This window comes from Eriocheir sinensis, chromosome 9, assembly GCF_024679095.1.
Source record: "Eriocheir sinensis breed Jianghai 21 chromosome 9, ASM2467909v1, whole genome shotgun sequence".
Lineage (NCBI taxonomy): Eukaryota > Metazoa > Arthropoda > Malacostraca > Decapoda > Varunidae > Eriocheir > Eriocheir sinensis.
In genome coordinates this window covers 22,507,960-22,530,039 of record NC_066517.1, presented here as the reverse complement: position 1 = coordinate 22,530,039, position 22,080 = coordinate 22,507,960, and the positions used below count along the sequence as shown (strand labels likewise).

At 40.2% G+C, this 22,080-nt stretch overlaps 1 protein-coding gene and 1 long non-coding RNA gene across 15 annotated transcripts in view; one reads left to right on the top strand and one right to left on the bottom strand.

Moving 5' to 3' along the window:
* Positions 1–3,694, bottom strand: part of LOC126996165 (uncharacterized) — a 17,577-nt gene extending 13,883 nt beyond the window's left edge. For 2 of the 4 annotated variants that reach the window (XR_007751041.1, XR_007751042.1), the window contains exon 1: positions 3,515–3,692. This is a non-coding gene — a long non-coding RNA (uncharacterized LOC126996165). Of the gene's footprint in view, positions 1–450; positions 587–3,514 lie in introns of all 4 variants that reach the window. The other 2 variants (XR_007751043.1, XR_007751040.1) reach the window with 2 other exon arrangements.
* Positions 1–22,080, top strand: part of LOC126996163 (SWI/SNF-related matrix-associated actin-dependent regulator of chromatin subfamily A-like protein 1) — a 45,965-nt gene that overhangs the window by 19,839 nt on the left and 4,046 nt on the right. For 2 of the 11 annotated variants that reach the window (XM_050856384.1, XM_050856385.1), the window contains exons 6-15: positions 7,620–7,754; positions 8,645–8,822; positions 9,291–9,457; positions 11,144–11,308; positions 12,820–12,966; positions 14,207–14,314; positions 14,876–15,050; positions 16,585–16,773; positions 17,667–17,747; positions 19,326–20,682. In XM_050856384.1, coding sequence (XP_050712341.1) covers positions 7,620–7,754; positions 8,645–8,822; positions 9,291–9,457; positions 11,144–11,308; positions 12,820–12,966; positions 14,207–14,314; positions 14,876–15,050; positions 16,585–16,773; positions 17,667–17,747; positions 19,326–19,376 — 1,396 coding nt within the window. In that variant the 3' untranslated portion in view covers positions 19,377–20,682. Of the gene's footprint in view, positions 1–7,619; positions 7,755–8,644; positions 8,823–9,290; positions 9,458–11,143; positions 11,309–12,819; positions 12,967–14,206; positions 14,315–14,875; positions 15,051–16,584; positions 16,774–17,666; positions 17,748–19,325; positions 20,683–20,787; positions 22,027–22,080 lie in introns of those variants that run through there. The other 9 variants (XR_007751033.1, XR_007751036.1, XR_007751032.1 and 6 more) reach the window with 7 other exon arrangements.

Genomic DNA, 22,080 nt, shown 5'->3' with positions numbered 1-22,080 from the left:
AGTCATAATTTCTGAGGAGGGATTTGATAAAGACTTGTTTGATTTTTTGAATGCCCGTTTTCTTATTTTCTAAGAAATGGGGTAAGAATGGTTTTCCTTTTATCGTGTTTTTTTATATATATATATATATTTTTTTTATTGTTGAGAGAGAGAGAGAGAGAGAGAGAGAGAGAGAGAGATATACACACACACAAACATGGGCTCAAACAGTAAATAAAACAGAGAAATACACACAAACATGGACCCGAAGAAACATAAAACACTTAGAGAGAGAGAGAGAGAGAGAGAGAGAGATACACACACAAACCTGGGCACAAACATTAAATAAAACAGAGACACACACAAACAATCATAAAACACAGAGAGAGAGAGAGAGAGAGAGAGAATGAATGAATGAATGAATGAAAGAAAAAAAATCCACACACCTCACACTTCGTCAACGACACTTACTGATAATGATTGTGTCTCAGGTGTCTGTTAAGGGCGGGCAGGTGTGTTGTCCTTTCCATGGCCACTTAAGGTTTGGCTGTGACCACGTGAGGCAATCTTTGTGTGTCGCCAGGCTTAGGTTCGTCTCCGTATCCAGCTTGATTTTAATTCAGATAACGTTAGTGGATTCGAGTTTAGTGTACTCTTAAGTTAATTGTTATTCACTACTATCTCATCAAGTTCATGGATATAACTTCGGGTCTCTCTCTCAGTCTTTGTGTCGCCAGGCCATGTCGCCAGTTCGTCTCCGTACCAGCTTCATTTTAATTCAGATAATGTTAGTGGATTCGAGTTTAGTGTTGTCTTAAATTAATTGTCATTCACTACTATCAAATGAAGTCCAATTATAAAACTTCGGGTCTCTCTCTCAGTCTTTGTGTGTCGCCAGGCTAAGGTTCATTCGTCTCCGTATCCAGCTTGATTTTAATTCAGATAACGTTAGTAGATTCGAGTTTAGTGTAGTCTTAAATTAATTCTGTTATTCACTGTTATCAAATCAAGTTCATGGATATAACTTCGGGTCTCTCTCTCAGTCTTTGTGTCGCCAGGCCATGTCGCCAGTTCGTCTCCGTATCCAGCTTGATTTTAATTCAGATAACGTTAGTCGATTCGAGTTTAGTGTACTCTTAAGTTAATTGTTATTCACTACTATCTCATCAAGTTCATGGATATAACTTCGGGTCTCTCTCTCAGTCTTTGTGTTGCCAGGCCATGTCGCCAGTTCGTCTCCGTATCCAGCTTGATTTTAATTCAGATAACGTTAGTGGATTCGAGTTTAGTGTAGTCTTAAATTAATTATGTTATTCACTACTATCAAATCAAGTTCATGGATATAACTTCGGGTGTCTCTCAGTCTTTGTGTCGCCAGGCCATGTCGCCAGTTCGTCTCCGTATCCAGCTTCATTTTAATTCAGATAACGTTAGTGGATTCGAGTTCAGTGTTGTCTTAAATTAATTGTCATTCACTACTATCAAATGAAGTTCATGGATATAACTTCGGGTCTCTCTCTCAGTCTTTGTGTTGCCAGGCCATGTCGCCAGTTCGTCTCCGTATCCAGCTTCATTTTAATTCAGATAACGTTAGTGGATTCGAGTTTAGTGTTGTCTTAAGTTAATTCTGTTATGCACGACTATCAAATCAAGTTCATGGATATAACTTCGGGTCTCTCTCTCAGTCTTTGTGTTGCCAGGCTAAGGTTCGTTCGTCTCCGTATCCAGCTTGATTTTAATTCAGATAACGTTAGTGGATTCGAGTTTAGTGTCGTCTTATTAATTCTGTTATTCACTGTTATCAAATCAAGTTCATGGATATAACTTCGGGTCTCTCTCTCTCTCTCTCTCTCTCTCTCTCTCTCTCTCTCTCTCTCTCTCTCTCTCTCTCTCTCTCTCTCGTGGAGGCGACCTGTGAGTGAAGCAACGCGCCGCCTTACGTATGGTCTCGGTTAGTTAGTAAGTTAAATAGATTATATTCTTTTGGGAGCTGTTTTTTTTCTGTTCTGCTGCTGTATGTTCCTTTTTTTGTCAGTGCCGCTTTTTTTATTCCCGGTCAGTTGCTTCGTGTTTTTTTTTAGCCTGGTGGTCTCGGTTAGTTAGTAAATTAAGTAGATTATATTCTTTTCGGAGCTGTTTTTTTGTGTGTGTTCTGCTGCTGTGTGTTCCTTTTTTTGTTAGTGTCTCTTTTTTCCTCCCCATAACTTTTTTCGTGTTTTTTTTATCCTGGTGGTCGAGTTAGTTAGTAAATTAAGTAGATTATATTCTTTCCGGAGTTGTGTTTTTCTGTTCTGCCGCTGTGTGTTCCTTTTTTTTTGTTAATGTCGCTTTTTTTCCTCCCGGCCAGTTGTTTCGTGCTTTTTTTTTTATCCTGGTGTTCGAGGTTCGTTCAGCGTTGCCATATTATCGTATTCACCACATTGTATTTATCATTTTTAAGCCTCAAACTCTCGTCCCTGCACAAATAACGATAGAAAATTAAAGTTTGCGTTAAAGCTGTTATTTATTGATGCTCTTTTTTTTCCATAGTTATCGGTCCGAAGCTACGAAAATACAATGCGATGAGTACGATAGTTTGGCAACGCTGGGTTCGTTGTACTTTCAGTCCGTCCTGCAATTTTTTTTCATCATAAAAGCGAGTTTATTTAATTTTCAGCACCTTGAACTTGCTGTTTATCACGGCAGATATAATTTTACTCAGTATTTTGTATCCTTTATATATATAAGACATCGATATCATGTTTATTTATACTCTAAATTATACTCTAATTTTGTTTACCGAGCATTCTTCCCCTCCCTGCGTGATACTTTTTTTTCTCTCATTCGAATTCCATTTTTTTTTCACAATAAATTTTCTTTTTTATATAGCCATTTTTTGCAATGATCAACCAGTAAATTCTGAATTTGTAATAATTTTTGTGCTAGTTCGTGATCAGTGAAGCCAGTGTTTAGTTCACAGCAGTTGCGGAGGCGATTTCCAAACAGCGAGTAGCGAGCTCAAGTATATTCTGGTTCATAAGTCACACTGCACAACGAAATCAAGGCTTGCGCCATCATATAGTCTTATTTGTCCAGTCAGGCGCAGGTTATTTTCATCACAGTTGTGAAAGACAGGTGTTAACACTGAGTGACGAGTTGGGTTCAATTCTGGTAGTTTAGCCACACTGAAAGAAGTGCGGTAGATTGCTTTTTGTTGATTTTCCACCGTCAAGTACCGTCGCGTGTTTTGAGGTGAGTTAGAGCTGTGAATTGTGAGTTTAATTTATTTCTGTAAAGTACGCCACACTGCAAAACGTACCAAGGCGTATTTTATTACTTTTTTTCTGTTCAGTCCACGCGATTAAGATTACACTGCAAAACGTACCGAGCCGTGTTTTATTACTTTTTTTCTGTTCAGTCAGGCAAGTTTTCTTCACGCGATTATTAAGACGAGTGTTGTTCATGATTGTAAGCGACGTCTGTTCCCACGATTGTCAAAGCGAGTTTAAACAGCGAATCGTGAATACTGAGATAATTGTGTTACTGCAAAACGTACCCAGGTGAATTAGGTTACACAGGTGAGGCGAGGCGAGACAAGGTGCAGCACGCCAGGTTAGCTTCAGTACAGGTGAGTTACGGACTAATGAGTGTGTTGAGGGGGGCCAGGTAGAGGGTTCTGGCAGGTGCAACGGGCGGTGGTAGTGTCCAGCTGAGCACGGAGGAAAGACTGCTATACCATGCCAGTGCCACCCACAACACGCCCCGCCCCCTCACCTCACCTCCCCTACTCCTTGCCTCTCCCTCTCTCCCCTTCCTAGGTAACCCACTTATTTTGCCTCCCTGCCTCCCTCCCTCCCCTCCCGTCCTTTGCCCTCACCTCTTCTCCCCTCTTCCTCCCTTCCTCCCTCCCTCACCCACCTCCCTTCTTCCCCTTCCCCCATAAGTTCCGTCACCCACTCCCTTCCCCTTAACCTCTCTCACCCACCTCCCTGCCTCCCCTTAACTCCCCTCCCTCAACTATCCCTCACCTTGTTTCTGCTTCCCTTCCCCTTTTTTCTCCCCACCCTTCTTTAACTAACACTCCCTTCTCGACCACAAACATGCCTCCCCTAACTTGTCCTTGCTCCCCTGTCTTCTTCCTCCTTCGCTTTCTCCTCCTTTTCTTCCCTCTTATTCATTCATCGCCTGTATACTTTGAGGTTTATGTTTATATTAATCTCATGCTGTCTCATCAGTTTGGTTTTTGTTAATAGCGACAGTTTGTGATTAGTTTTGCTTCCATTACTGCAGTCCATATTGTGTTTGTCTTTCCTTTTCATACACACACACACACACACACACACACACACACACACACACACACACACACACAGATCTCCGTAGTGCAGTGGTTAGTGCATTCGCCTCGCTACAAAGACCCGGGCGAAGTGAAAACGGACGGGCAATCTCCTTTGATTTTTGCTCTCTCTGTCCACGCAGCAGTGCATAGGTACCGTGTGTTAGTTGAGGGTTGAGGTTGGTATTGTCAGATGCTCCCACCCCTCACACCAACTATTTCCAAAGGCCAAAAAGGAGGTTAATCGAGTTCTAATGAGTGTTCTTTTAGGTCCACGGTACAGAAGAAGGCTCAGACTACCACCAGGGTCATATACCTACCCCTGGAATTGCCCTTAACTCCCACGAAAGCCAAGTAAATTACGTGTTGTTGGGCGCCGAAATGTTTAAGAATATGGCCCTTGAGTCCCGCCTCCCCGGTGTGTGTCGATGTGAAGTAAGGGAGAGTACTGGCTGCCGATTGCGAGTCCATCGTGAGGTCAGACCATGGTGAATTTTACACATATGCGTGACTGATAGCCATGATGTGTAGGGTGGTGATGTGTGTGTGTGTGTGTGTGTGTGTGTGTGTGTGTGTGTGTGTGTGTGTGTGTGTGTGTGTGTGTGTGTGTCTGTCTGTCTGTCTGTCTGTCTGTCTGTCTGTCTGTCTGTCTGTCTCTCTCTCTCTCTCTCTCTCTCTCTCTCTCTCTCTCTCTCTCTCTCTCTCTCTCTCTCTCTCTCTCTCTCTCTCTCTCTAAAATAAAACTACCTGTCTTAGTATGTGTGTGTGTGTGTGTGTTGGGGGGAGGTTAAGATCTGAAATTGAACTTGGAATAAGGTTGCCTCTCCTTACATCTTTTTTTTTCTTTCATCCTTTCTTAATTCAGTTGGTTCCATTTCCCTTCACTTTCCTTTTGTTTTTTTCTTCCTGCATTCATTCTTTTTCCTTTCTTCTTCCCACCACTTCCCTCTCCTTGTTTCCCTTCCATTCCTTCCTTCCTTTTCTTTCCTTTTTTCTCTTTCCTCTCCCGTCCCTCCCCTTCCTTCCTTTTCTTTCTTTTTCTCTCTTCCCTCTCCCTCCTTCTTCCCTTCTCGTCCCTATCCTTGCTTCCCTTCCATTCCTTCCTTCCTTTTCTTTCCTTTTTTTATCTCTTCCCTCTCCCTCCTTCTTCTTCCCTTCCCTCCCCTTCCTATCCATGTCACTGTACTTAACACATTCCCAAGGTCAACACGTGTAGGATAGCAGCAAAAGACAAAGGAACAGCACATAATGACCTTCTTACCTGAGGGATTACCTGGCCAACCCTACCTGTTATTACTCCAGACGAACTCGTATTAACCCAGCAGTTTTTAGCTCCGTGGGTAATTTAACTTTTACTGTTGTTATACTGATTATTATTATTATTATTATTATTATTATTATTATTATTATTATTATTATTATTATTATTATTATTATTATTATTATTATTATTATTATTATTATTATTATTTTCTTTTGCCTTTTTTTCTTTTCTCCTCCTCTCTTTCTCCTCCTCCTCTTACTCTCATTATTGTTTCTATTTTGTTGTTGTTGTTGTTGTTGTTATTATTATTATTATTATCACTATTATTTTTGTTGATATTTACTCGTCATCCAACTGCGATAATCCTGGTCTTAAAAGGAGGGGTGGTGGTGGGGGAATCTCTCTCTCTCTCTCTCTCTCTCTCTCTCTCTCTCTCTCTCTCTCTCTCTCTCTCTCTCTCTCTCTCTCTCTCTCTCTCTCTCTCTCTCTCTCTCTCTCTCTCTCTCTCTCTCTCTCTCTCTCTCTCTCTCTCTCTCTCTCTTTGACCTTCAACTTTTTCAACTTTTTGGAGCACGCGCATATATTCTTGACTCCGCTGTCATAATCACATTAAACTCACTTTGCTGTATTATTATCGTGACTGTGTGTGTGTGTGTGTGTGTGTGTGTGTGTGTGTGTGTGTGTGTGTGTGTGTGTGTGTGTGTGTGTGTGTGTGTGTGTGTGTGTGTGTGTGTGTGTGTGTGTGTGTGTAACTTGTTGCTTTGGCAGTATTTAACTTGCTGCTGGGGTTCGTGCTTTTCATCTACTATTTTTGTTTTCAGGTTTTCCTTTATATTATTTTTAGTTAGAATCATTAGTTGATAAGTAACCTCAAGTAGAAATAGAATCGTTGTTATTTTTCAGTACCTACGAATGATTAAATGGACTCAGCAGGCTGTGTAATATAACGTTGGGGTTTTCTAGAAGGTAAAAGTTGGGTTGCATGTGTCCTAAATCCTAGAGAATGTGGCGTGTGGTGGGATCTACAGGTTAGAGAGAGAGAGAGAGAGAGAGAGAGAGAGAGAGAGAGAGAGAGAGAGAGTTTTTTACATATATAGATATTCATGTCACACAGATCCTATGGTGCAGACTTGGTGGTCTGTCCTTTAACCTAAGTGAGATCGTAATAAATTTATTGTCACCAAGGCTTTGCATTGCTACTTTTAGTGAATATCAAGTTGAAGAAAGTGACGGCCGAGCTGTTTTTTAAATGAATTAATCGTACTGCACTGGACCACCGAAGGCGGGAGTTTGTTACATGCTCGCGCTACAATGGTGGTGAAGAAGAATTTGGTGTAGCCTCAATTTATTTGTTTACACAAGTTTTGTGCCATTATTTCGGTATTACTCGGCACTGGTCAGTACTGAGTAGTATCTCGGCACTGCGGTTACCGTTAAAGTATCGGAACCCTAACGGTACCATTACCGCTACTAGTACCGGTTGGATTCCCAATACCGGCGCTTATAGTGACACGCTGGCCCGCCATGCCTGGCTGTGGAGTCTTCCCGCCATGTTGTCCTACCTTGTTTCCATCCTCCCTCCCGCCTCCATTATTTTTTAAACTTATCTATTAGATAATTCTTCATGTCCGATTTTTTTAAAGGTTTGCTAATATATACTGTTATTGTTATTAGACTTTGAATCCATCCATCATAACTATATATGCTAATTTTTTTATCGAAAAAATAAATATTCACTTCATTCAGGAGAGAGAGAGAGAGAGAGAGAGAGAGAGAGAGAGAGAATATCCATATCACCGAGATATCCACTCACGCACTCAGTCTCAGCCTCTCACTCGTGTGAGGAAGGATTGAGGCACATCAAGAGCGAGTGGTCAGTATCGGTACCGGTACCGAGCAGTCTGGTACCGGTACCGTACCGTATAGCTGGTACCTGCCAGCCCTACTCTTTAGCCCATTATCGCCACTCAAGGCACAAAAAGTCCCTCTGCCAAGTTTTTACCCCACATTTGGTGATGTTGGGTGCGCCTATTGCCACTGCTGATTATGATGATGTTTCAGGTTTGGCATCAGTCTCGGCGGGCGGGTGATGCTGGCGGATGAGATGGGCCTCGGCAAGACCATTCAAGCACTGGCCATCGCCTGTCACTACCAGCCCGATTGGCCAGTACTGGTGGTGACGCCCTCCTCCATGCGGTGCGTGGGTAGTAGTAATAGTAATGATAATAATAATAACAAGGAAGTATTGTTTCTTGATGGAAATTAGCCTTGCAGATGTAATAAACTGTATTACTGAAGATTTGGACCAATATGCCAAATACAATTTCAACCCTTACCAACCTCTAAATCTCTTTATTCTAAATATTTAAACCAAATCAATAGGTACTGATAATTGATATTGTCATTTTTTTTATTAATTTACCAGAATTCTGCTCACAACTTGGTCTCACGAGTAGTGTGACAGGCTATAGATATTTCATGTGTTCATGAGTTGGTTAACTGTTGCTTTCTTTTGTTATTATTTTAGACAGTTTCATTAGCGGAGACACGGCAGGGTGCAGCATTGTTTCCCGTGTGGGGCGCAGTGTTTGCCCCACAGTCTACACATTTTGGTAAAACTAATAAGAATTTCAACATGTATAGATAAGGTTTCTGATGTTTTTTATATGCTTTGAGGGATAATGACCCTCATAGATATCGATGACTACAATGCTTTTCCTTATTTCCCACTGGAAGGTGGGAGGGGAAAAACGAAGCACATTATTGGCGCACAAGTGTTGTCGCGGAGGTCATCAAATATACATGTATACATGTATATACATGTAGTCTTTTCTGTGTGGAACTATACTTCAGCACGGGACCCAAGTCTCAAGTGATGTCAGCAGAGAGACGAGGGGATCAGTTGGGGGAGAAGAGGCCTTCCAACGACAGGTCAAGTAGTATGAGTCAGGTCACGTAGTAGGAGAGTCAGGTCACGTAGTAGGAGAGTCAGGTCACGTAGTCGGAGAGTCAGGTCCCTCCCCCAAGGTGCGGTGGGGGGGGCAAGTGAGGTTATTGTACTTACAAACTTATTCCTCATATGGCAGGTACTCGTGGGAGGAGAGCATCCTTAGGTGGGTCAGCTTCCTCGGTCACCAGGACATATGTGTGATGACTCCAGGGAACAATAACTACGAGGAAGCTCAGGTGGTGGTGGTGAGCTATGACCTGCTCTCCCGCAAGGCAGACACTCTCCGCCACCACAACTTTGGCATTGCAATCTTTGTGAGTAGACATTCCAGGATTTCTTTTTGTAACATTGATATTATTATTATTACTATTATTATTATTATTATTATTATTTTTTTATATATATAATTTTATTACCAAATTTTGTTATTACCAATATTATTATTATTATTATTTTTATTAATGATATAACCATTGTTATTATAATTGTTATTAATACCATTATTATTATTTATTATTATCATTATTATTATTATTATTATTATTATTATTATTATTATTATTATTATTATTATTATTGTTATCATTTTTAAAAAAAATGGCAATTGAATATTAGCATTTTACTTGAACTTGGGACTATGCCTTGACCACTCTGCCATTTCCTCTTAATTAACTGTACTACTATTTAGATTTTTCAGTGTTTAAAGTGTTTAGTGATGTCCAATTGGCTCCTCAAAGATGTGAATCTTCTTTTCTTTTTACTATTTATATTTACACCAACAGGATGAATCTCACATGATCAAGAACTTTAAATCAGCACGCTACAAGGCGGCAGCACCCATCATGAAGAAAGTGAAGAGACTGATCATGCTGAGTGGCACCCCAGCCCTTTCCAGACCCATGGAGCTGTACACACAGATCAGCAGCATCAACCCTTCTCTCTTTCCCTAGTGAGTGTTCTATGGAAGGGTTTGGCTTTGTCAGGCAATGAATTATGGCTACAAATGAGATAAATTTAGGTCCAGGTGTAGCAGTCACTCCGGGGTCACCAATTGTAGGTGTTTAGTGAGTGTCTGATGCTAATTGGTTCACGGATATAGAAAAGTCAAAATCCGTCAGGGTTATTTATTTGAACAAACACCTACAATTGGTGACCCCGGAGTGACTGCTACAGACCTACACAGGAAGATGACAAAACCTGGCTTATGAATAGGTTAGGGTAAGAATGAAACAATTTAAAATATATAATTAATGCAAATATATTTGAAATCTTCAAGTGAGCATTTGGTAAACTTATTGAGGAGGAGAGCAAATGGAAAGTAAATGATGATATCATGCATAGGCAGTTGGATTCTCAATCACAAGAATAAGGTAAAAGGATAAAATTGGTAGAAAACATTATAGCTGCTAATCTTCATCCAATCCCCGCCTTTAGCGCCGGTAGGCTTTCTTCAGGGGCTAGATGGTCGGCCCAAGCCCGTCATGGCGCAGGCAATTTTTATAGTGGCGCCAGCCTATTAACCTGACATAGGGCGAGTGTAACATCTGGGTTTGCACAATTTACCTTCAGCAGGTTTCTCCAGTTACCCATTATCATCTATCTCAGAAGGAAGGATAAACATGTGGGTTGGCTGCACACTGCCTCCCCAGAGTAGGATTCAAACCCAGGCCCACAAATTCTTGGTTAGGGACACTAACGATTGCACCACGGAGGCACCGCACCATGCTGACAACACAGCTTCTCATCTGAATATGTAATTATAATAATAATGGTAATACAATTAGGCTGCCACTAAAATAAAAGTTAGTTATCATATTTATCTATGAAAGAGAGGAAGGAAAGAAGAATAGAAGGTGGAGGGAAAGCATGAATCAGCTCAGGGAAGTAGAGGCTGCCAAGCACCTCACAGATAAAGATCAAACCTTCACCAAAATGAGAAAAAAATAATGCACAGTACCCACCCGAGTTTCGCGCTTGGTTTGTTCCGCAGGTATAGCGCTAAACTTGCGGATCACGAAACTCTGGGTATTGAAAACAATGAAAAAGCACTTATTTGTTCTGGCCCGTGGAGAAGCTGACTTTTTTTCTCCACTTTACTCCTTTGTTATCTCAAAATACGTACTGTGTAAAAAGGAAGAAGCTGCAAGTCTTAACACCCATTACAGTAACTTAGCTCCTCTCCAGTTATTTAGAGGAAGAGCTGAAAAGTGAACAAAGAGGAATGGAGAGAAAAATATCTTGTATAAAAAGGAGAGACAGGAAGCAGACATCATCAAAGAACAAATCAAGGATGAAGATACTCTAATGACTATTAAGAATGAGAAATTTACTTGGGCAGGTCGTGTATAATTAGTAAAACTGAGAACAGATTGACAACCAAAGGGACAGTAGCAACCCAGAAATTAGAGTATGTGCTTAAGTACATTAACATCAAACAGAGAGAAAAGGAGAACAGTGTTAGAGGCCTCTGTCTTGCCGTGGACTAGAAATGGGTGATGATGATGATGATGATGATGCAAGCTTAATGTACTCTTGTAATTCTTTATATCTTCACATATACTTGTGTTTGGCCGAGGATTGGGTGGAGCACCTGAAATATGAATAGGAATGTAGCATAATCTATTGACATCTCTAGTTTCAAGGAGTATGGTTTGCGCTACTGTGAAGGAAAACAGGACCCTTGGGGCTGGTCGTTCAAAGGCAGTAGCAACACAGAGGAACTCCAGATAGTCCTGCGCTCCTGTGTTTGGATAAGAAGGCTCAAAACTGAAGTCCTCTCTCAGCTTCCTTCAAAACAAAGGTATACAGCATGTGTTTCAGATGCCCTCTTTTTTTGTGTGAAAATAAGTAAAATTAATATAGTGTTAGGAGTTAAGGGTTGTCTAGGAAGTGGGCTGGGATCTGAAAGCGAAGCTGAGCAGCCGTGGGTAATTGGGTGGTTGAGCTTTTCCACAATAAAGGCAATACTTCACTGCCCAGAGGTTGCATTAGTAATTAACTCTTTAGTAAATTACCCTAAAGGCATGACTGCTAAATAAAGTGAGATTAATATATGCCACCTTTCATCACTTGTCATAATGTCTACACATATGCCATTAAGCAAAATAACTTAATGAAATTAGCAATTGCTATTGGAGCTCACTTCAAACCTTGTAAAAAATATTCTGGAATGTCTGGTTAAAATACTGGCTTCCGGTAAGACAAGGGCACGCAACCTGCCCCGCAATTCAGTCAGCTGTGAGGTGCGATTGTAGCAACACGTCAGTTTTACTCCATCTGCTGTTGAACACGGAGCAAGCAGTGCGGCCATCAAAATATTAACTTGACTGTACTACTGGCTGGCTTACAACACCAACACCTTCAGTTGACCTTAACTGAAACCCCTCCAAACATAAGAATACCTTAAATCTTGAACCTTTGGGCCCATGGGGAGAGATATTTAAGGTGGTGCTTGGGAGGAAGGTCTTTGCACGTCACAGTTGAGTCTGTGTATGTAAGATTTTGGCCTTACCAGTGTGTTGCTTAATTATAAATTCGCAACAATAGGCAATCTTTGTTGCAATGCTACAGGAAAGGAAAGTCTCCTGGGCCAAAAACCAAAGACTTCATTTGGAAGCTTGCTTGATGACACAGTTCAGTCTGATCATGCATGTGGAGAGGACAGTAAAATCACCAAAAGTTTCACATACCTTGGTAATGTAGTGCATAGCAATGGTGGGTCTTACCAGGTAATCACTTGATGGATTGACCAGGCAAGTGATGTCATGGTGTTTTCAACACAACTATATGGCGTTGTTGATATCTATGCAGGCAGACAAAGATTTTAATCTTTGTCACTTGTTCTACCTGTTGTATTGTAGGTCATTTATGCATGTGAAATGCATCCAATGATATGTGACTGGACCATGAATGGACCGTGGCTTGATCATGACACTCACTACAGTGTGAATTGGAATTTAGTTCACCAATGTACTCCCACTGATTGTGGATACTTAGGTGATAGTCTGGTTGTACCGGCCACACCAGAGCCCCTCAGTGCTCAGTACTCGGGCAGGTAAATACATGCATACTTTTAGCCAGGCGATGCATATCTGAGTGTATAGTACGTACCTGTATATACATGTTTGCTTAAATGAAGTTACAGAAGGAATTGGAATATATATACCCCAAGTATCTGAAATTTTCTCTTATTCAGCACACCTCTGAATCCCCACCATTGCTGGACAGGAAAGGTTTTACTGTACTTGATTGGGCAGGATGTTGACAATAATGTTGTTTGATTGCATAGTACTTCATTGTTGTTTGTTTCAGAATGACTGTAATTCTGAATGCTGAGTTGGTCAAGATTAATAAGAGAAACCCCAATAACCTGTCTGTTAAAAGCTTGTCATCACTACAAGAGATTGATCACTTCCAGCTCTTTACCAGGACAGCTGACGCAAAGATTGCAGCAGTGAAGTGAGTGTGTCAGACTGCTAGTCCTCTGCTCTCTGCAAGATCTGGTGTAGTCTGTACTATAATACCTAATTTTGTTGGAGCAAAAGGAAAGAGCTGCAGGAATCAGAATTTTCCATAGAAAGTAAAGTACATGAAATTATCTGGCCTGGTAAATTGGTTATAGTAAATTCACAGCAGTCTTTCAGTACTTGGCCTGATATTTCATCTGGACCCATTGCCTCCTTGCCTTCTACTGATCTCAATAGCCCCAGTATCTCTTCTTTATCCACTTTTATGTTTTCCATTCTTTTGACACTTCTCTCCTCATCTCTCTCTTCAAATTCTGACTCTTGGGTAAATACTTGCTGAAAGGTTTCATTTAATATTTCACAGATTTCTTTTGTATCCTCATAGACTTGTCACTGACTTTTATCGCATTCACAGCTTTTTCTTTCCCCAATTTCTTATTTATATGTCTTTAAAAAAGTTTTGCATCCTCCTTACATTTTTCTATTATATTCTTTTCATACTTTCTTCTCTCCTCACTTTGGTGTAATCATTTCTAGCTTGTCTGAAGCTTTCCCTATTTATGGCATTTTTTCTCATTAAGTTTCTCCATGCTTTAGCTTTCTTCTTCTTTGCTTCCAGACAACATGTATTAAACCACTCTTTTTTTTTCCTCTTTTCTTTATTATGTAGTTGGGAACCCACTGCACCAAACCTTTATTATGAGTTTTAAGGAAGTAATCACATTTTGTTGTACTCTTCTCAGCTTTTCCATTTCTGACCAATTTATACTTTCAAATAAAATTCTCAATTTATTATACAGTCATACCTCAGTTTACAAGTTTAATTCATCTGAATTTTGCTCACACACCCAAACCATCGTAAACCAAAACAAATTTCCCCATTGAAACTAATGTAAATCCCATTAATGTGTTCCATCTCTCAAAAAAATATTTATACAAGTATCATTTTACATGTTATTTATTCAAAATTAAAGTAATTTTACCAACTGATAGCAATAATAAATAACTTAAAACAAATCAATGTGTTATGGTTGTTATGGAGACTCCCACAACCACTAATTACGCTTGAGATGTAGGCTTTGTACTGGGGTTTAGAAGCCGCAATTTCCCTGTTCTCGAGGCACTGGTCTATAATTTAGTGGTTCAGTTTTATCTCCACTTTTATAAATTGGTATGTGTGTATGTGTGTGTGTGTCATGTATATGTGTATTGTACTTCTAATCTACTTACAGAGAGTACATAAAGGAAGTGTTGGAGTCAGGCAGAAAGTTCCTTGTGTTTGGTCACCACAGGTCGATGTTAGACAGTCTCAGTACCCTGTGCCAGGAGACCAAGACCAAGTGAGTAGTGATAAGGTTGCTGACTCAAGATGTAGATGGCAAATCAATGAATAATTAAAAAATACAGCATATGCCACCCCAGCTTCAGTTATATGGCACCAAACATGTTTGCTTTATGTATTTTTTTCTCAAAACTTGATTTTATTAGATAATGATAGGGCTTAAAATGATAAAAAAAAATTAGGACAGATTATATGAGATGAAAGAAACAGCTTTCTCCTTCACACAGAGTATAACTTGCAGGGATGCACTAAAGCTGCCACTACATGACCACAGTAGTTGCAGCACCATGACTGCATGACCCATTCAGTCAGTTGAGTGCCTACAATGGCTGGGGTTACAAATTCCACCCCTCATATTATTTTTAGCATGCACATCAGTACCCCTTACCATTGTGTGCTGGGTGCTAATGCATTCTTACAAGATTAAGGAAGATTGTAATTTTTAAAATGCTGCATGATTCTTGCAGTATGCACTGTTGACACATACAGGAAGTATGGAGTAGAATGCTCTGCTTTCTGCACTAACTCACTCCCTCTTCTTCCTCCACTCCATCACCAGCTACATCCGGATTGATGGAAGGACATCATCAGAGGAGAGGATGGCCAATGTCACAAAATTCCAGAACAGAGATGATGTACAGGTGGCAGTCTTGTCCATCACCGCAGCCAATACTGGTATTACCCTCACTGCTGCCCAGCTTGTCATATTTGCAGAGCTTTACTGGAACCCTGGGGTAGGTGGCCTGCATGCTGGAATTCAACTTTGGTGACTTGTTTTGGTTTGTATCATACCAATTTTCATCATAATCAACCATTATTGGTTTTTGTCTACTGCAGGACAAAAGCCTTACCAGACATTCTCCACCTCTCTCCATCAGATGTTTGTACATTGCATCTTGCTTCACCAAAATTCTAATTTCACCTCTCCACCTGTTTTATGGGTTGTCACTTTTTACTTTGGTTGTTTATCTTTTATAATTTCTATGCATACTATTACTTATTGCATATAATTACTTACAAGGTTTACTCTTAATTCTTGATCATCATTAACCCTCTCGCGCACTTGGATGCCAATGGCGTGTATATATTTTTAGGGCCAAAGTGCACTTTCACGCCATAGGCGTCCACTTGAACAAAAATATTATTTTTAAATAGTTATATTCAAGCCAGTGGCATCATTTTTTGATTAAGCATAAGTTTCCTCACTCTCCCAAATCAACTAATAAACAATCCTCTCCACTGGCATGGCTTTGAGTGCGAGGCATGAACAAAGGCAGTTTTTGTCTCCCTCACTCATCAGTCAGATCGTATGTCTCACTGCTGTGAGCTTTAAACCTAATATGGTCTAGGTCATGGCCATACGGCCAACCGCATAATAGTGTTATATAGTGCAGTACAGTGATTTGATTGAGAAATTTTTATTCTATTCTCTTTACAGGCAGTAACATATATTTTGAACTATGTAATGGCACAGAGGCTCTTGAAAAGAGGAATATTACTCATGCCTGTTCTCGGACAATGAAAGTGGCAGTGAGAGTGAAGTAGAAAGCATTCCCCACTTTGTTGGAAAAAGTGATGCCAGTGAACAAGACGTAGATTCCGAGGGAGGTGAAGGCACGACATGGGACAGGCAGGAGGTCAGGAGTCCTACCTCCACCCCTACTCCCTCCTTCCCTTCTCACCCGATCCACTCACAATTGTCATATTGGAAATTTGAGGGAACCATAAGAATCCTGATAAAATTCTTCTATTATTAATGCCTTTAAAAGTTGCCTCACAAAATTTTTAGTTATGGAGGTGGGAACATGAACTAAGAGCTAAGTAAAAAATTGTTTATGTGCACTTTATTTCATGTCCATAAACAGTCCTATGAATTATTTTTATTAAAAAAACATATAACGAAGTCATTGATATACTATGTATTATAATGATAAATGTAGGTTTGGGTGAGGAAAATAGCTGAGAAACAAAATATTTTGGCACGCTAAAAACTGACTCGAACCGGCGAGAGACCAGATTTTACAAATGAGCATGGAAGAGAAAACTTATTGAAACGAGTTAAAATATCTTCTAATTTTGTTTCTTCTTAATCCATGATACGTGATCCCTGTCTCCAGGAAAACATGCCTCTATCCTCTATGATCATTCCATACTCACCATTGTTTCAGTATTCTAGATTTCACACAAATCCTGTTTCAGGTAAAGCTGAGGGATCACAAGACAAATACCATCACCATTACTTGACTAATCTGAGGAAAACACACACAGATCCTAGTGCAGGCGGAGGACAGGGTACACCGCATAGGTCAGAAGGACAGTGTGGTGGTGCAATACTTGGTGGCCAGGAACACAGCCGACGACCACATCTGGCCGCTGATACAGGACAAACTGGAAGTGCTCGGCAAAGTGGGGCTGTCTGATGACAAGCTTGACATGGCAGAGATGTCCTATCAGAAGGTATTGTGGAACGTATTCTTTTTGTTTATCCTCATACTTACCACTTTTGCCTTCATGTATGGTATCAGTCAGTGAAGTTGTGATTATAGTCAATACCCGCATTATGGGCAACAACATTTCAACCTAATAGAATCACGAGGCTACCATGGCCAATATTGAGATTTTGCCAGGAATAAATTCGATCAAGTATCTTTTTGCTTGTGAAGATGTGTCATATGGCATTACTTGTAACAGGATTCAAATTTGCATTACATAACTGACCATTCGGATATATAAATAAGCCAAACTTTAGCAATATTTTTTTCACTTCTCAAAAAAAATATACATTACCCTCCGTAGTTTCATGCTTGCTTTCTTCCTAAGGTATAGCGCTAAACTCAAGGATCACGAAACTCAAGGTATTGAAAACACTAAAAAGTGCTTATTTATTCCGGCCTGTTATATTAAAAAACCCCTTCACTACAGCCAGGCCAAAACAGCGCCCCACGCTATATCCGAGATCGCTGCGCGCGCCTAATTTCAAATGTCGCTATTGAATATAACAAGCTTTCAGCCATAAACTCAACATAATCATCAAGTATTATATATGAAAACATGCAGAATTAAATGGAGCACATAAAGAAACATAAATTAATTGATAATTTTGAAATGTAAGCATAAATATAAAGATAAAATAACTCGCATGTTGGCTAAAGCGAGCCATGACGCTGTATGCGCGTCCTCGGATATGGTACGGGGCACGCAAGGATGCAGTATACGAGTCCTCGTGTTGAAGGGGTTAAAGCAGGTCCGTTGTACTCAGGGCTTACTGTAGTTTCATTGATGTGGGACTCATTTAACTTACCTTTAGCTCAGTCACATTAGAGGTCTTTTTGCTTTTCACTTCCTTACAGGGTGCTGGCACAAAAGACATCCGAGACTACATGGAATGGAATGAAGACAGTAATGACAGTAAAAACGAATCTCCAAAGAAGGTAAGTGTCTTTGCCTTGATATGAAATGATGGGTTGTGTCAAGCTACAAACAGGGAATAGAACTATTACCTTTTTAACTAATATCAGAACTTCATTTTACTTAGTTTTGCTCTGAACATGTTGGTGGACTATATTCTCCAGAAGGCAACTTTTCCTCTAAGCCCCAACTCCCCTCCTAGAGCCTTAGCTAATTAGCTAAGTATTTGTTTTGCTGGAGAGAGGTGGAGGGAGGGGATGAGACTTAAGGGACAAGTTGTCTTGCAATAACCACTATCTTATTCTTCAAAGCCATAGACTTCACAATCTCTTGACGGAAGCTTGAGGCGGCGGGGGCCGATTGGGGGAGGATTTTCAAAATAAAATTTAAATATTTTCAAAACCAAAGCAGCTAAGCGACCTGAAACTGAACAGGCACCTCCCTTAGGCATATATGAGTCTCCACATGACAGCGGTATCAAAAAAATTCGTTCCCTAATAAAAAATCAATTAATTGTTTTTATATTTTTTTTATTTAGTGCAATTTTTTCGTAAGTTTTACATCTAATAAATCAAAATTTTTTTTTTCAAACTTAACTTACTTGACTTGCAAGCATGCACATCTCTTTTTTACTAAAATAAAAAAAAAAATATTTTTTTTTTTCTATATACTTATTTTGGAATTTGGTTGATTTTATTTGTCACTATGCTTGCTGCTCGTCTTGCGGCTATCCTGCCCTCGTCCCTGAAATTTTTTTTTTGGCCTTTGGCTTGTGGGCCCCGGTCAGTTTCTGGACTTGTGTTTGTCCCTGTTCCTCGCCTCTCTCCTCCTCTCTCCCTCTCTGCTCCTCTTTCTTCCTGCGGCTGCTTCAGCAAGCTCCTTGTATCTTGTGTCTCCTCCGTCACTCCCACCGATCCACTGCTTTTCTGTCTTCTTGTATCGTCCTCTGGATCCCTTGCGGTCCTTTACTTGGAGAGTAAACAGAGCAGGGGAGCGATAATCCTTTACATTAAAACTGGACTTTCACTATACCCAACAGTTTCATTTCATTTTACGTGATTTAACCTTGCTATTTTATATAAGTTACCTTGAATCCCAAAAAACTCACTCTAGAACACTCCTCCTGCTGCATGCACTAAAACTTGAAGATTTCGTCCTTTCCATTAAATTAGAGATTGTCAAAGCATAATGAGTAAACACGTCAGTGCATCTGCCTAAATAACAGGAGTGTGGAGTCAGATCTAAAATGTTCCGACTCCGACTCAAACTCTGACTCCAGGAAATTTTAAGGGTTGCGACTCCTGAGAATTGATAACGTAAAGGAGTTGGAGTCGAGATCTTTTTACCGACTGACTCCACTTCCGACTCTGGCCAAAAGTAGGCAACTCCGCCGATTCCGACTCCAACTCCGACTCCACACCCCTGCTTAATACCCGTTATATTACTCACAACATAAATATAATCATCTGGTCATTAGCTGTACAGTACTGTCATGCTAACAGTATATTTTGTCATTCAGCTCTTCTTTGCTTTATGAGGCATCCACTGATAGACATTTCTTTTTTCCTTTAATCTTTCCCTCGCTCTCTTCCAACCTACAGCATCCTGGAAGTAAATCAGACATCAGGAGTTTCATGAAGCCACAGAACTAGAAGTGTGTATAAAGTGATGCCAATGTTAGTGCCTTCATGGGGGTTACCTGCCAACAAGGCATGCTGCATGTACATGTTGAACCAATTATTTTTGTATAATTATTAAGTTTAAGGAGGTCATCTATTACATAGATACGTACTACTTTTCATTTTGATTGGATAAATTACTCAGTTATTAGAACCATAATTTTGGGGGTCATCTAAGTGAGATCAGCCTTTACACAGTATATATCAGGGCTGCTTAACTGTTGTGAGCAAAGACCCAGTTAGACCACTTCAGATGTATGCAGATGTTCAGATGAATATTGTAGCTGGAGCCCAGGCTCCAGGAGTAGAGAAATATAATTCTTACAAGTGTATTTCCTCGACTGACTGTAGGGCCTACAGTCAGTCAAGGAAATATGCTTGCAAGAATCCATTGCCAAGACTTGCATGTTATTTGATTATACTTTTCTACTCCTGGAGTCTGGGGTCCAGCTACAACACTCAGAAGGTCCGGATTTGAAGTGCAAGCCACCAGTTGAGTAGGCCTGGTATATATGACAATAAAGATTGGAAGCTGTGAGCGTATGTTCAGTTTGCGGCATTTATATCATAAAATATCTTTGTTTATTGTCAAAACTCTAAGGATTTTTGGAACTTGTAATGTGGAGGCTCTAAACAGCAGCTGTGATTATTTAAAACCTAAATTGGCTTGGGTAGTGCTGCAAGGAGAGGCAGCAGTAATTTTTCTCCAGGGCCTGGTTGTGGTGACTCCCTAGGAAGGTTGGTGACTGGTTCAAATGTGTCTTTTGTAGGACATCCAGTACCAGCTCAAACTTACAATTTGACAGGGTCCATCAACTCCTTGAGAAAAATATTGTGTCATAGTAGTACAGTAAAACCCCAGCTATCCAGCAACCACAGGTATCCAGAGGTACTGGATGAGCAGAATTTCAGATATTTGGGTTACAGTAAAAGTCCAATAATTTAAATGGCAGTGGACCAAAGGTCATTCAGACCCTGGAATTGTTTGGATTATTGGGATGGACCCCTGAAAACATGGAATATATTTACATAATCAGAATGAAAATACATGACATCTTTTGACCATTAATGTGTAAAAGTGATGAACAGCAGTTTTAGGAAGCTTCATCCATATAAAGAGCATTTCCAGAGGTAATAGAGGTACAAAAAAATAAATCAGGTTCATAAAAACAGCCAGCAACAAGATGGTTGTCATTGGTAAGGCAAACCCCTCGGACAGTCATGGAGTCAAGTCGAGGCTGCCAGAGTCTGTATTTTTACTTAATCTATTCACTTTTCACTCAGTGTTTTATTTAATTACTGTACCTTCCCCAGCACACTTCCTAAATTACAAGATTGAATGAACCAACACTTCTCATTTCCATTCATTTTTTTTCTCTTGCAGCAAAGGGAGCGGGAATGTCCCTTGCCCAGTGTGTGAATGCACTCACACCATGACAGAAGCAAGAATGCCCTTTGACTTGAGCATGACCATCTCCATAGTGTGAATAGGGCTGAAGGAAGTGACTGGGTACAGCACCCTTTCCTCAATACTCTCCACCCTCAATTAGCTGATTTGCCTCTCCCCCCCCCCCCCCTCTCTCTCTCTCTCTCTCTCTCTCTCTCTCTCTCTCTCTCTCTCTCTCTCTTTTTTGCTCTTCAGGATACTGCCAAGGTATGAGTAATAATATAGAGGGCCTTATAGCCTCCTAAGTAATTGAATTTGTCAATATTATCACCACTTTAGCCAACTACTCCTCAAAGGGACCAGAATGCATGTACTGAACCCTGACACAACCAAATCCATTGTGTCAAAGTTCAGTAATGGAATTCTGGTCCTGTTGTGGAGTCATTGGCAGAATGGAGATGTTATAGGCTACTGCAGTTAGGAGGCTACATAAACCTATATATTATTACACATGCCTTGGTGGTCCCATGGGGGAGAGAGAGAGAGAGAGAGAGAGATGTTTGAGGGCAGAGTGTTTTAGGAGGAGGGGGTGGTGGGTACCGGTGCAGCAATGCTACTGTAGTGGTGGAAAATGATTGTAAACAACTGCACAGTGCAGGTATATCAAATGGGGAGTGGGTTGGATTTTTTTTTTCCCCAGACATATTTTTGCCAAGTACTTGGGGTTCCCGGATACCTGGGGACCAGAGAGTTAGGGTCTTATTGTATCAATAAAGGGCAGTGAGATATGTAAAGGGAACATTTTTCATATTTAATTATTTCTAATTTTATATATTAATATTTTACTTCCATGAATCTTAACCTGCTCAGCCTATGCCCTTAGAAAGTATCATATCTAATGATGATTTGTTACGTGTAAAAGATTAATAAATTATTCCTTGTCCCCAAATGGAAGTATCACTAATAATAAAAATATAATCAGGGGCATATCGTTACTTTTTTTTCATTCTTTCTTTTTTTACGTTACTGCCTATGGCACCGATAAGCTTTCTTGAAAGGGCCTGATGGTCACTGCAGTAAAGAATGAAATGAAAAGAACACCTGTGGTCGTAAATGTTTGTCTCGTAGAAAAAAAGGAGTGTGTGTTACAGGTTGCTACCGTTGAGAACAGGGGATGCCTAAAAATTTATTTTCACCATAACAGGCTGGTGAATTAAACTGATTAAATTTTAAGTAAGAAAACCTGCAAGTTTCATCTGTTTTGACTCGGTAGTTTTTGCACAAAAAATG